The 12,546-nt window shown below is 36.6% G+C and overlaps 1 protein-coding gene across 4 annotated transcripts in view; it reads left to right on the top strand.

The window, feature by feature from the left end:
* RIC8B (RIC8 guanine nucleotide exchange factor B) overlaps window positions 1-12,546 on the top strand; it is a 93,592-nt gene that overhangs the window by 67,304 nt on the left and 13,742 nt on the right. For 3 of the 4 annotated variants that reach the window (XR_010021330.1, XR_010021329.1, XM_063074820.1), the window contains exon 9: window positions 10,745-10,864. The exons of the other annotated variant lie outside the window; for it this stretch is intronic. Coding sequence is in view for 1 of the 3 variants with exons in the window: in XM_063074820.1 (XP_062930890.1) it covers window positions 10,745-10,864 (120 nt within the window). In the remaining 2 variants the exon portion in view is untranslated. The remainder of the gene's footprint in view (window positions 1-10,744; window positions 10,865-12,546) is intronic. 4 annotated transcript variants of the gene reach the window in all.

The following is a 12,546-nucleotide window of genomic DNA, read 5'->3' as shown; positions in this document are numbered from 1 at the left end:
TCTTTCATTTTCCAAGTGTTTCTCTTCTCTTGTGGATTTGGAAGCTTTCCATTTAATGGTGTTTTTAGAGGAAGTTTCATAGCTAGTGCCTTAGAGAGTGACTTCAAATGATTGAGGAAGGGTGATATTGCAAGAAATGTTCTGCTGCATGGTATTTTTCAATATGCTCATCATCCTCTCCCAAGAGACCTGAGATGTTTAGATATCTATCATCATACACTGAAAAAGTATTATTGCTTACTACTTACCTTTCTTTCCATAGGTTGAAATTTTATAGAGTATAACCAAGATCAAGTATTTAAGTTGGTTATTTGATACTTCAGTCTTTCTCAGAAATCTAAATATAGGTTCTATACATTCTGATCTTTCCTCTTGCATAAAAGCCCTACTGAGTCAATAAAATAATGCAATAAGGCACATTACTGCCAAAAGGAAAGAAGTCTAGCTCCACAGTGAATTTTAATCAAACAAACACTTAGGGAATCATCTTTTAACAGATGCTAATGTATCTGTTAGGCAAACCAGAATAGGCAAACTAGAGACTCTGTGAAGTCTTCTCTGAGTCAGGGCTTAAAAATTAAAGACACTAATTCTCCTCTTCTGTCCCAAGACAAACCACCTGTCCTTCCTTCTATTCCCTCCCTATCCTTTTCATCCCCCTTTCAACCTCCATCCTAGATAAATTTCTTAGTTTCCATTATTAGAGGTTTTGGATTCCCATACTGGTCAGCTGCCAAACACAAAATCAAATAAAAAAGAGTTATTTGAGCTTAGTTTTTTTCTGGGTTCCATTACTAATTGTTAAAAAGGTGTGCCCTTCCCTTTTGGCATCATGAGTGATGTTGACATGCTGTGTTTTCTGACAGTCTTTCAGAGTGTGATGTGGATCATGTAGTAGGTAATCAAGGACAGAAAATCATTATCTGCAAAATTGGATCGTTTAAAAAAAAAAAATAGATTGTGCCCTGTTGATATGAAAGTAACGAGTTGTCAGAAGGTGAAAGAAATGATCCGTCCCCAATCAGGCAGGACATATATGGCCTGTTTATTGGCAAATCATTCTGAGTGGGTAGTGTTACTTTTAGCATCCCCAATGCTATCAGCCTCAGCAGGATCTTATAGAGTATGTCCTACAAAAAAAGGCTTTTGGGGGAAGAAAAGGAAGCAGTGACTCAAGAAGTAAGTTCTTAATACTGCCACCATTTGGATGTTATAAATTGGGCATATCTCTCAAGTACTTAAAGCTAAGAGAAAAATCTTACGTCTTTTTTTCCCTAATTTTAAAAGTCATTCTAAATTAGTCTTGCTAGGTTTTGATTTTTCCATTTTCTAAACTATACATTCGTATCAATTTAATATATTAAATCTCTTCATTTGAGACATTAAAATATACCCCTTGAGAAGTCTTGATTTTTCCATTTTCTAAACTATACATTCGTATCAATTTAATATATTAAACCTCTTCATTTGAGACATTAAAATATACCCCTTGAGAAGTCCCACATTTTTAAATGAATGTGGAAATTACATTAGGTATTACTTGTATCCCGGGGTATGTGAACACAGTCTAGGATAGAAAACTCCTAAGAATTCATCAATGGTTGATATCTTTGCATTTCATTGTATTGTTGTTTTTGTGTGGTAGACAACTTCTTTAATGATAATGGTTATATGTTTAGCAAGCACCAGAATGCTACTGTAACAAGAAGGAGCTCAGAGAAAACACAACACTGCGCCTCTCCCAATAGTATGGGACATACTTGTAGAATTGTGTTAACATGGTGAAATGATGTTAAATTTTAAGAGAGCACATTTTGTTAAAAGCAATAACCATGATGTTTGATATTATTATTGTCTTGGCTGTCTATCATAGGAAGATTCTGTACTTAGGACTTACATCCCTAATTAGAATCTTCTTCAGCCTTTGGACTCTCCTTATCTGTTCACAGGAATGGCATGTTAGTATGGTCAGAATGGTCACTACTGTGAAATCTTGTCTTGTATTTATTAAACATTGCTCATTACAAGTTTAAGTATTCGTGCTTTTCAAGTAGCATCACATCTTCCCCCTTCGGATAAATTTCCATCTGTTTTTCTTTAAATCTTCCCGCTTTAAGGTGAAAGTGTGGTGGGATGTTTAATACATTACTTTAAAATACTTCAGATGGTTCCTGTGGAAGTGGTACTTCACAAGCAAGATGACCTTTTGTACTCTAGGGAGTGATCCACAGAGCTCAAAGAACTTTTTCCCTCAAAATTATGAAAACTTTTTACCAATCTAGTCAAGCTTATAAAGTCAGCATCTGAAAGGATTGCTTACTCCCCTACCCCGGATTACCCCTCACCAGTCAGAGTTCCCAAGATCCCAGTCTGCCTTTCTTAAAATGCACTTGTTCACAATAGTTGCTAGTACTGGCAGAAACAGAGAAATTACCCTTCATCCAGTTGGCTCTAGTCCCATTGTCAAAAATGTAAGTGGATTCTGATTAATGCACCAAGGTAACCTGTAATCCTTTACTGGAATCTGAAACCAAGAATTGTATGGAGCTTACATTCAGTCGATGGGAGACAGTTAATATCACAACAATCCTTTTTGTGTCAAAATAAATGTATTTAATGGACTGGAAATGGCTTTCTGCAATTAGCGCACTTAGACAAAATACACTCATAGAATCAAGTTACATACCACACAGATATTTGGTTTATAAGGGTACTTCAAAAAGTTTGTGGAAAAATAGAATTAAAAGATAATATGAATTTTTTCATGAACTTTTTTCAAATACCCTCATATGTCTAGCCAGGTTTGTTAAAAGTTTTCAGATAAATTTTGGTCCTGTATCAAAGGGATACCAAATTTCTAAATTCTAACTTCTGTCCCTGTTTTTTTAATGCCTCTGCACATGGAGACCCCTTGACTGTTTAGGTCGTATAACATAACTGACTGACGTGGTCATTGCAGACATAAATTGAAATGTGTGTCTAATGACATATGGCTCATTTTAGACAAGTGGCTTTCAGGCTGGGTGAACAGGCGTCTAGGTGTCCAAATAGGTCTCTTTAAAGGGCTGCTTTATAGAGGGGTAGGGTGAGCGAAAGGCCAAAGTGAGCAGAACCATAGGACACCTCCTTACATTCATAACACTCCACACTAGTTCCTATTCCCATCCAAAAGCTTAAAATCATTGTACCAAGCAAACTCAGGGTGTTTTCTTCTTGACTAGATTTTTCTCAGCTATAGCTGTGGCAGCAGCTGTATAGTTTCTTCAGCCCAAGATACTTTTTCTTTTACTTGTCAAGATTTTGTTATGCTGCTTCGATAAGTCCCATTATACTTTCTCATTACATTGGGGCTGTATAATAGTTTCTTTGTTTTTAATATTTCTTATAAGTGAACCAGAAACCAGGACTTGAAGATTCTTCTCTTTGCCCAGTTTGGGCTGTGATGGTACATTTACGTATGATCAGATTTAACTAGCATTTCTAAGAACTGGAACTTATTACTGTAAGCAGTCATGCAACACATCTGAATTCAGATCTCTTAATAGCTACAAGTTGAAAATAAAATCATTGTCACTTCTGCCAGTATGCTGGTTCCAAAAGCTTACCAGCCTTTGTGATACTGACAATCATATCAGTTTTGTACTTTCAGAACAGAGTTCTCTAATTTTTCTTTTGTATTATAATTTGTGTTAATGGCCAGCAAGAGGCCGGATGCATTAGCTGAACTACAGTGCTGAGCTTTGCTCCAGTTTTTACTTCCTGTATCTTCACAACCATCAGTTTTCTATATCCTTTATATCAAAGACATTGTTCTTAATGAAACAGCCTAACATAGCAAACATTTTTAAAAGCACTATAATTTTAAAAGGCATTTTGGAACTATTTTTTATTGTCTGGCCACAACTTGGTATTCATGTATGTGTATTCAGCATGTATATGTTTGTGTAGCTGATACATGGTAAACACTTAGTAAATTATTTGACAAATAAATGAAAGAATGACACCACATTATCCTAGTTCTTTTCATTGCTAATATAATGCAAAGACTTGGATTAGGATGTGGTTTCATAATTTACCCTACTTCTTTGATGTGGAATCAGTGTTATATTTATATGATAATTCTCAAATGACTTGAGATATTTTTAGGAACTGTTAGCTCTTCAAAATGTTTTATATTTGAATTTATTTATAGGAAACTCCACAAAACAACTAGAAGTTGCATGGCTTCTTTAGTTCATGAAGATTGCATATATATCTCCATAGTGACTATTTAACTGAATAGAGTAACTCACTTCTTGGATTATCTGAGGCCTTCTATGTTGCTTATTTCCCAGCAAGTGGTTCACTTACGCTAATAATAATAGCTGGTATTTATTGAGAGTTTAATATGTGCCAGGCACTGTTATAAGAACTTTATGAATATCTAATTTAATCTTCACAATAACCCTTTGAGGTAGGGTTGTTCCTATTTTACAGATGAGAAAACTAACGTTCCACAAAGTCAAGTAAATTGTTCAGGGCAAACAGTTTATCAGTGGTCTGGAGGCCCAACTCTAGAGCTTATGATTTGGGGGAATTTTGTTGTTATTTTTTGAGGTAGGCAAAGCAAGTTTTATTATGCTCTTTACTCTGGGGGTAAAATATACATAACATAAAATTTACCATTTTAACCAGTTTTAAGTTTACAGATCTGTGGCATTAAGTACAGTCACTCTGTTGAACAACCATCGCTACCATTTATCTCCAGAACTTTGTCATCTTTCCCCATGAAGCTCTGTACCCATTCTCCCTGCTTCTAGCCCCTGCTAACCACCATTCTACTTTCCGTCTCTGTGGAATTTAGGAACTTCATAAGTAGAATCATATACAATGTTTCTTTTTTCTGATTGGCTAATTTCACTTAGAATAATGTCTTCATGATTCATCTATACTGTAGCATGTGTCAAAATTTCCTTCCCTTTTAAGATTGAGTAATTCCATTGCATGTATATGCCACATTATGTTTATTCATTCATCCAGCAATGGACACTTGAGGTTGCTTCCACCTTTTGGCTTTTGTGAATAATGCTGCCAAACATGGGTGAACCAATGTCTGTTCAAGTCCTTGCTTTCATTCTCTTGGGAATACACCCAGAAGTAAAATTGCTGGATCACATGGTAGTTCTATGTTTAATTTTTTGAGAACTGTCATACCGTTTTACAAAGCAACTGCACCATTTTACATTCCCACCAGCAGTGCACAAGGGTTCCCTTTTCTCCACATCCTCTCAAACTTGTTATTCTCTGTGTTTGTGTATGTGCGCATGCATGTGTTTTTCTGTAGTGTCCAAGCTAATGAGTGTGAAGTTAAAGCTTGTCTTTTAAGTGCTACAGCAAGAATATTCTGCCTCAAAGCCAATCAAAGGGAGAGATGAGTTTGTCCTTTAAATAACTTACCTATTCTCAGTGCATCTATTATCTCTCTTTGCTATAACCAAAACAGAAATAAGAAAAATAAAATGTGTCCATAAATACCCTGATATCTCTGAAAACACAAAAGTTCTATTTGATTTATTTGAATTCAGTAAATATTTATATACATCTGTTAGATAGTTCTGACTCTATCCGTATAATGCATTAAGAATCTAGTCATCCCTTATTGTCATTGCTGCTACCACTCTGTTCCAGGTTAAAATTTTCTCTCTCCAGGATCACTTTAATAGCCTTCTAACTGGTCTTGTTGCTTCTACCTTTGTTTATTCTGTTCTCAACACAGCAGTCAGTGCGATCTTTATAAAATGTGAGTCAGACTGTGTCAGCTGTTCAAAACTCCACAGTGTCTACAAACCAAAGTCCTCAGAGTGGTGTACTTGCACTCGTTCTTGCTGTGCTGTCACCACACTGACCTCTTCACTATTTGTCAAATGCTCCAGACACTCTCCTGCCCCAGGCCTTTGCACTGACTGTTTCTTCTGCTTGGCATGCCTGTCCTCCAGATAGCTAGCTACCATATCTCATTCCCTCACCTCCTTTGTCAAGTCTTTACTCATGTATCATCTTCTCACTGAAGCCTGTTCTGTCCCTTATTAACAGTTGTGACTCTCCTGCCTCTACCGCTCTACCTTGCACTTCCTCACATTGCTTTTTTCTCACAGCACTTATCACCTTCTAACGTACCATATAACTTACTTATTCAGTGTCTGTCTTCCCAAGTGGAAGGTAAGCTCCATGAGGAAAGAGATTTTCTTTTTGGTCTGTTTTTGTTCATTGAGATATCCCCAGAATAGTGCCTGGCACACAGTAGACACTCTGTAAATTTTTGTTGAATGAATTAATTCTTTGAGTTGTTGAATAAGTTAATTTTTTTAGTCAGCCCCTCCTCAGCATTAAGATACCAAGTTGATTGAGTTTCCTACTCTGATCAAGCTCCACATCTAGTTGGGGAATAGAAGCCAGGGAATGGAATTGATGCAAATCAGGATATGGTAAATTTCCATTTTGCTCTTTGTATGGTTTTGGGGGAGAGCCAAAAATTCTGGAGTTTTTCCTGAAAAGACAATTTTAGTTTTATTTTCATGTAACCTCTCTTTTGCCACCCAAACCAATCCCCTTCTTTCCTTGTCTAGGCTTACAAAATGACTTTTCCTAAAAACTCTGATCCATTTCTAGAGGTTGCAGATTGTCAGCACATAGACTGGATTTAGCCCACAGTATGTTTTTTTTTGGCTTATCCCATGCAGTACTGGTTATTTGGTTTGTGTGTTTGTTTTTTGTTTTACTCAGTGCTTCTTAAAATAATTTAATTACTTGCCAACATTTAGAATTCAGATATTTCAAATGAAAACCTGGATTAACAGTTTCTTTCGAAAAAGTGGAAGTTCTGATGACATAGGGCCTGCATTCTTGCATGGCAACCAGCTGACAGAATTGAGTAGCTGTGGTTTCCTTCAGACCAGACATAAGCTCCTTTGGTTTGGCAGCTTATCCTTTCACTTATCTTACCTGCTTGCCTCCTGTAGGGATTTGACTTCATAGCCCCTTCTTTAACCAGAATGCTTTGAGTAAAATTTAAGCCACATTTTTCAGAGACTGAAGTTAATTTTTACATAGCTAAGGAAACTGTTAATGGCTCTCTTTTGTTAAATGAGCTAGTACCGTTGATGTTCACCAGAGGTGGCAACAATTTGAAGAAAGAGCAACACAATTGATACTTTCTCAGCTTTTATATGTGTTCATTGGCTCATACCTTTTAGTATGTCTTGATCCTTTTGTCTCTAGGCCCATAGCTGCTATGAGATCATATAATGGTCTTATATAAAATAAAATGACGGGCCGACCCCGTGGCGCACTCGGGAGAGTGCGGTGCTGGGAGCGCAGCGACGCTCCCGCCACGGGTTCGGATCCTATATAGGACTGGCCGGTGCGCTCACTGGCTGAGTCCCGGTCACGAAAAAAGGACAAAAAAAAAAAAAAAAATTATAAAATAAAATGACAGTGAAATACCAAAGGTAAGAGTTTAGACATTTCATGTCACCTAATTAGAAGACATAAACAGGATTGGAGTGCTGGGAAGATGGTGGAGGAGAGTAGAGGCAAGGTGGAAAAAATCATGGTAAATATAATTACCCAGCAAAATGCCCACCACAATTAGTGTCCTTAAAGCATCTTAAGACTCAGAGTCTCAAGACAAAATAAAAGTAACCCCAGAATTTCATAGTGTTAATATCCTGAAACCTATAATTCTTACTATACTGCAAGGTTACAAAGGTGCCATGTATTTGTTCAACCAAAAATAATCTATTTTATGAAACCTCACATCACTGTTGTCATGGTGACTATTATTTGTTTTCTCTTCCTCTTCTGGGAAACTACACGAGACTCTTGTTTGAAGCGGGAAGCAGGAGGAGAGAGAGTGTCCATCTGCCTTCTGCCACAGCACATTGGCATTTGTGCCATAAGAGTATGGCACAATTCAGTGCCCCCAACTTGTGTTTTCTGTGGCTTTGTTTATGGTCTTCTGAGTATCAAGGGGGAAAAAATGTCTTTTTAAAGAAAAAAATGAAACCTGAATTCCTGGAGTGATTTTTGGGGTGTTGGAAGGTTTTATTCCATGGCTAAAGGGTGAGTTCTTACTCTGGAAGAATGAACTTCTGGCTGCTGCTTTTACACTCAGTTAGTAAAGGATTTTGTTCCTTTAGTAGCTAATTTCAGAGCAAGCCCTTAAATCATCTTAACAGCCAGGGGACTTGAAGTCAGCTTATGGAAATCAGACATCATTTCCACTAAGTTTTTAAGAGAGCCAAAAACCAAGAAAAGATCATATGTGTTAGGAATTCATATCCTGACTTTTTATGCTCTGGTACCTACAATATCACTGTGCTTATCAGTGTGTCCTTCTGACACATTTTTTCCCTGAGGCACATGATGGCTTGCACTAATGTCATTATATTCTAAAAGAGTCCACAGGTCTGATTTTTCAAATCACACCTCCATTGAACTTGAGGAGAGAAGGCTTCTCCCTAGAGGCAAGTGAGCATGATATACATAGTTAATATATCTACCTTCCTTTATACTTTCTTCTAAGGATTGATTTCCTTTTTCTGGTTGGGAATTGGTATGTATCTATAATAAGTACCTTTATTTACTTATAAGACAAGTTGTTTTTCTAATTTAGCAGGTGGCAGAAGAGAAACCAGTGAAAACAGATGTCTTAAAACATGGCTGAGCAAATAATAGATGGGTGGTGGAATTACATTTTCAGTGTGGCATCTGGATTGTCTCCATAGTTTGCAGAAGCCTTGTCTGGGCCCTCTTTATTCTTCACTTTTGGGAATTTTGTTGATGGCCTCCAACTAGAGGCCTTTTTCTCTTCTTTTATGAGCACCTGAAAAAAGCAGAGGAAACAGTAGCATGCAGTGAGTGTCTGAAGCAGTCACTCTAGCCCAGTGGTTCTTAACCTCATTGTGGAAATCTTTAAAAATATATATGAGGGTATTCAAAAAGTTGGTGGAAAAATAAAATTAAAAAATAATACAAATCTTTACATGAACTTTTTGAAGACCCCTCGTGTACACACACACACACACACACACACACACACACACACACACACACACACACACACATTTAGCTAAGGTGAAGCCCAAGCTTTTTCTTAAAAGTTTCCCAAGTGATTCTAATGTACAGCCAAGGCTAAGAGTGAAAGGCAATCCTGTGGGTTTTCAGGTTTCCCCAGAGTTCCTGAAAGTGCCTTTAGGGGTTACCGTAAGAAGTAAGTAGGTAAGGTACAAATAGAAGGTGTTTTAGGCTCCCACTCCTTGACTATCCCTATTCCCTCTTCTGCCTGAGCAATTCTGCTTTTGTCTGTTTTATATATTGGGTTTTGTGAAGGGAAAAAAGTTTTTTAACCCAGACTCTGGACATTGGCCTTATGCAAGAATGACAAGATAGGTTTTAAATCTGGTTTTCTAGGATGGTGAGCACTGAGTTCTTCCACAAGAATCTGTGTGTCATGTAGCCTCTGAAGAATGTAGAAAAAGAAAAGGAAATCTAATAGTGATAGAAAACAGTATGTAGTGAGCTAGCTTTTACTCAAATAAGAAAAGCCCTAGTTAGTAAAGAAAGTAACTTTCTCAAACAAAAGTCTAAAGCAGTGTTTGCAAGCTGGCCACCGGAGGACCTAATTGATCACAGTGTCTGTTTTGGCCCACATGATTTTTGTTAAAATTTAGACTGCCCTGTTCTCCAGTTTACTTCAGTCTCTAGCACTCCGCATTGTTTGACCCACTCACTCATTTGCTTATCCTAAAGTCCTGGCCCCTGAAAGCATTTGTGTTTGTAGACCCTAGAAAGCAATTTATTAGCAATTTACTATTTGCGGGGGTATTTCATTTGATCGCTAAAAACAAACCCTATGTACATGGTTGCTACAAGACACTGTAACCTATTGTCTGCTTCTTTAGAAAAATGTTTGAGTTATAGATAATTAACAGCCATTGAAAGAGTTATCATTTATTTCCTATCCTCAAAAATAAATAAAGTACAGCTTGTTTGTTTGGTATTGGAAGCAAGGTATTCACTTTAAGTACTGTATTAACTCTATTTCTAGAAAGCCAGGTTGGTATATCTGTCTCTTGGTAGGCTAGCTTTCATTCCTTTTTTTTTTTTTTTTTTTCATCTAGATCAGATCAAATCTAACGAAAATTGTTCTTTATCTTTTATGATTTAAACACTCATTGCCCTCTGTGGTCTCACTAATGGACTAATTTTCTGAGGTTATAAATTGGCATGCTTTCATTTCCAGATTGCAGCCTTTCTGTCCTCATTTTTCCAATTTTTTTTGACATGTTTGTTTTATGCTGTATCACAAAATGGATTTCCTCATTTCTCCTTCTCTGAAATCATTTGTCCCCTTATAATTAAAGCATAAGCTGTGCATCCAAGGATATTTATCTTAACGGCACCAAATTTTATATTTTAAAAAGCAACCACACTTTTTTTAAAAAAAGAAAAGAGTTGGCAAGTCAGTTTTAGTTTTAGTTTTTTAAAAACAATGACTTTAACCCATTCCCTAAAGCAAATTAGTAAAGAAGTCAATTTTTAAAAAATTCCTATAGCAATTCTATACCATAAAATTACTATTGTAATTATTGCCAATTTTTTGGCTATTATACTCTTTCTTATTATAACTTAAAACTTTGACCAGAAAAGTATAGAAAGAGCATAATTTTAAAACATACAGCATAACTTCTTTTTCTTTTTGTAGCATTAATCTTATCACTGGTCATTTAGAGGAACCAATGCCAAACCCCATAGATGAAATGACAGAAGAACAAAAAGAATATGAAGCCATGAAACTTGTCAACATGCTTGATAAACTTTCCAGGTATTGTATTCCCATCCATCTTTTGCTTGGTTTCTAAAAATGTTCTATTTCTTTGTCTCTCTCACTGAGAGTTACCATAGAACAGCAACTCTGGAAATCCATGTTGATTGGAACAGGATGGCCCAGGCAGCAGTAGTCCAGATATCTCTTGGCTACCATGGTTTTTCTATATGTGCCGCTTCTGGATGTGCATTCTTAAACATTTAAACTCTCAAAGCTAGGATAGTAACTACTAGATCACTGTAATATTTAACCAACTAACCTCCCTGTCTTCAAAAGGATACTGTGAGTTAGAGACAATGGTTTTGCTGCTTCTTGTATTTTTGTTTTAGTCTGTTTTGGTTTTTGTTCCAAATCATGATGCTTTTTGTTTTTTTTTTTTTCATTTTTGATGTGCAAGTTTGCAATTCTGCCTTTTTGAGTTGCTGCTGAAACCGAGAATTCTAAAATGTCACGTACCCAACAGGAAAAAGTGAAAAGAAATAGCTCAAAATGAAGGATTTTATGAAAGCAGGCACTTGTATTAATTAGAGGTTCTAAAAAAACAATCTCCCTTTCCCCTCTTACTTCACACCTCCTACTCCTCCAAAAATAACCAGTTTTGAAAATATTAAATCAGGTTTATACTAATCAGCAACTACTTGTCTTGGAGGAGTTATTAGAAAATAATTTCTTTCATACCTGGCTGAATTGCTTTATTTTCCAGTCATACATTGAGTCACTGTCTCCTTTAAGCCATCTTGAATGAGTGCTTCTGTGTGTTGGTGGCAGCTACCATTTAAAAGTGAATTTCTTCTTGTCATCTTTTTTACAATAACTATATAAAGGCTAGTTAGTATCCCTTAGTCAAGAGAAGTAGCAATTGGAATGGGAAAACCAGAAAGCCAACCATGAAACAGAAAGTTGTAACAAAGAAACAATGAGAGGTTAAGGGCACAGCAGGAAGCTTAGAGTAGAAATGGACAAGAACAAGAGGTTGACATGGGGAGTGTAACAAGTATGAGTATTTAGACCCTCTGCATAGTATGAGCTTTTTCAAATGATGCTGGTAATGTAGACAAAGTTGTTTAGAAGTAAGTAGCTTCATTATCTACAAAGCTAGTATGACTAGAACTCAGTGACTTCCACCTAGCCCTTTTAAATTTTCATCCTTTCCCAGGAAGATTAGGATTTACAGCTAACTGTGCTCACAAAGTTCAAAAGACATTGTTGCCTGTTGCAAATTACGTTCTCCATACGATACAGACGTGTTCCTTCCCTGAAGGAATTAACAGTCACAGAGAAGATACTGATGGGGCAAATCTATAGGAAGCAGAAGAACAAGTTCTAAATGAATATATAAAAATAAGATATGTGCTTGACTGCTTGCAGAAAGATCTGATGTAGCTAGTGAAACACTGTGGTATAAGTACAACAGTTAGGATTAGAACCAACAGAGTTCATCTTGTGGAAGCTAGAGGGGGAAGTGTTAGCAAGGACCTGAGTGCAGTATATTAATGTGTTAGAACAGTAAACCAGTTAAGCTGCATAAAAATTGCATATTCCGACCAACAATATGAGTTTTTAAAGGTTAACACAGATGCTATTCAACTGGATGAGTAAACTCCAATCTTGGAAAGTAGAAGATGAGAGAGAGAACTGCCTAAGATCATACAGTATAATCCAGATACTTGGTTTACTGA

Source organism: Cynocephalus volans, chromosome 12, assembly GCF_027409185.1.
Source record: "Cynocephalus volans isolate mCynVol1 chromosome 12, mCynVol1.pri, whole genome shotgun sequence".
Taxonomy (NCBI): Eukaryota; Metazoa; Chordata; class Mammalia; order Dermoptera; family Cynocephalidae; genus Cynocephalus; species Cynocephalus volans.
This window is presented reverse-complemented; position numbering and strand designations above follow the sequence as displayed.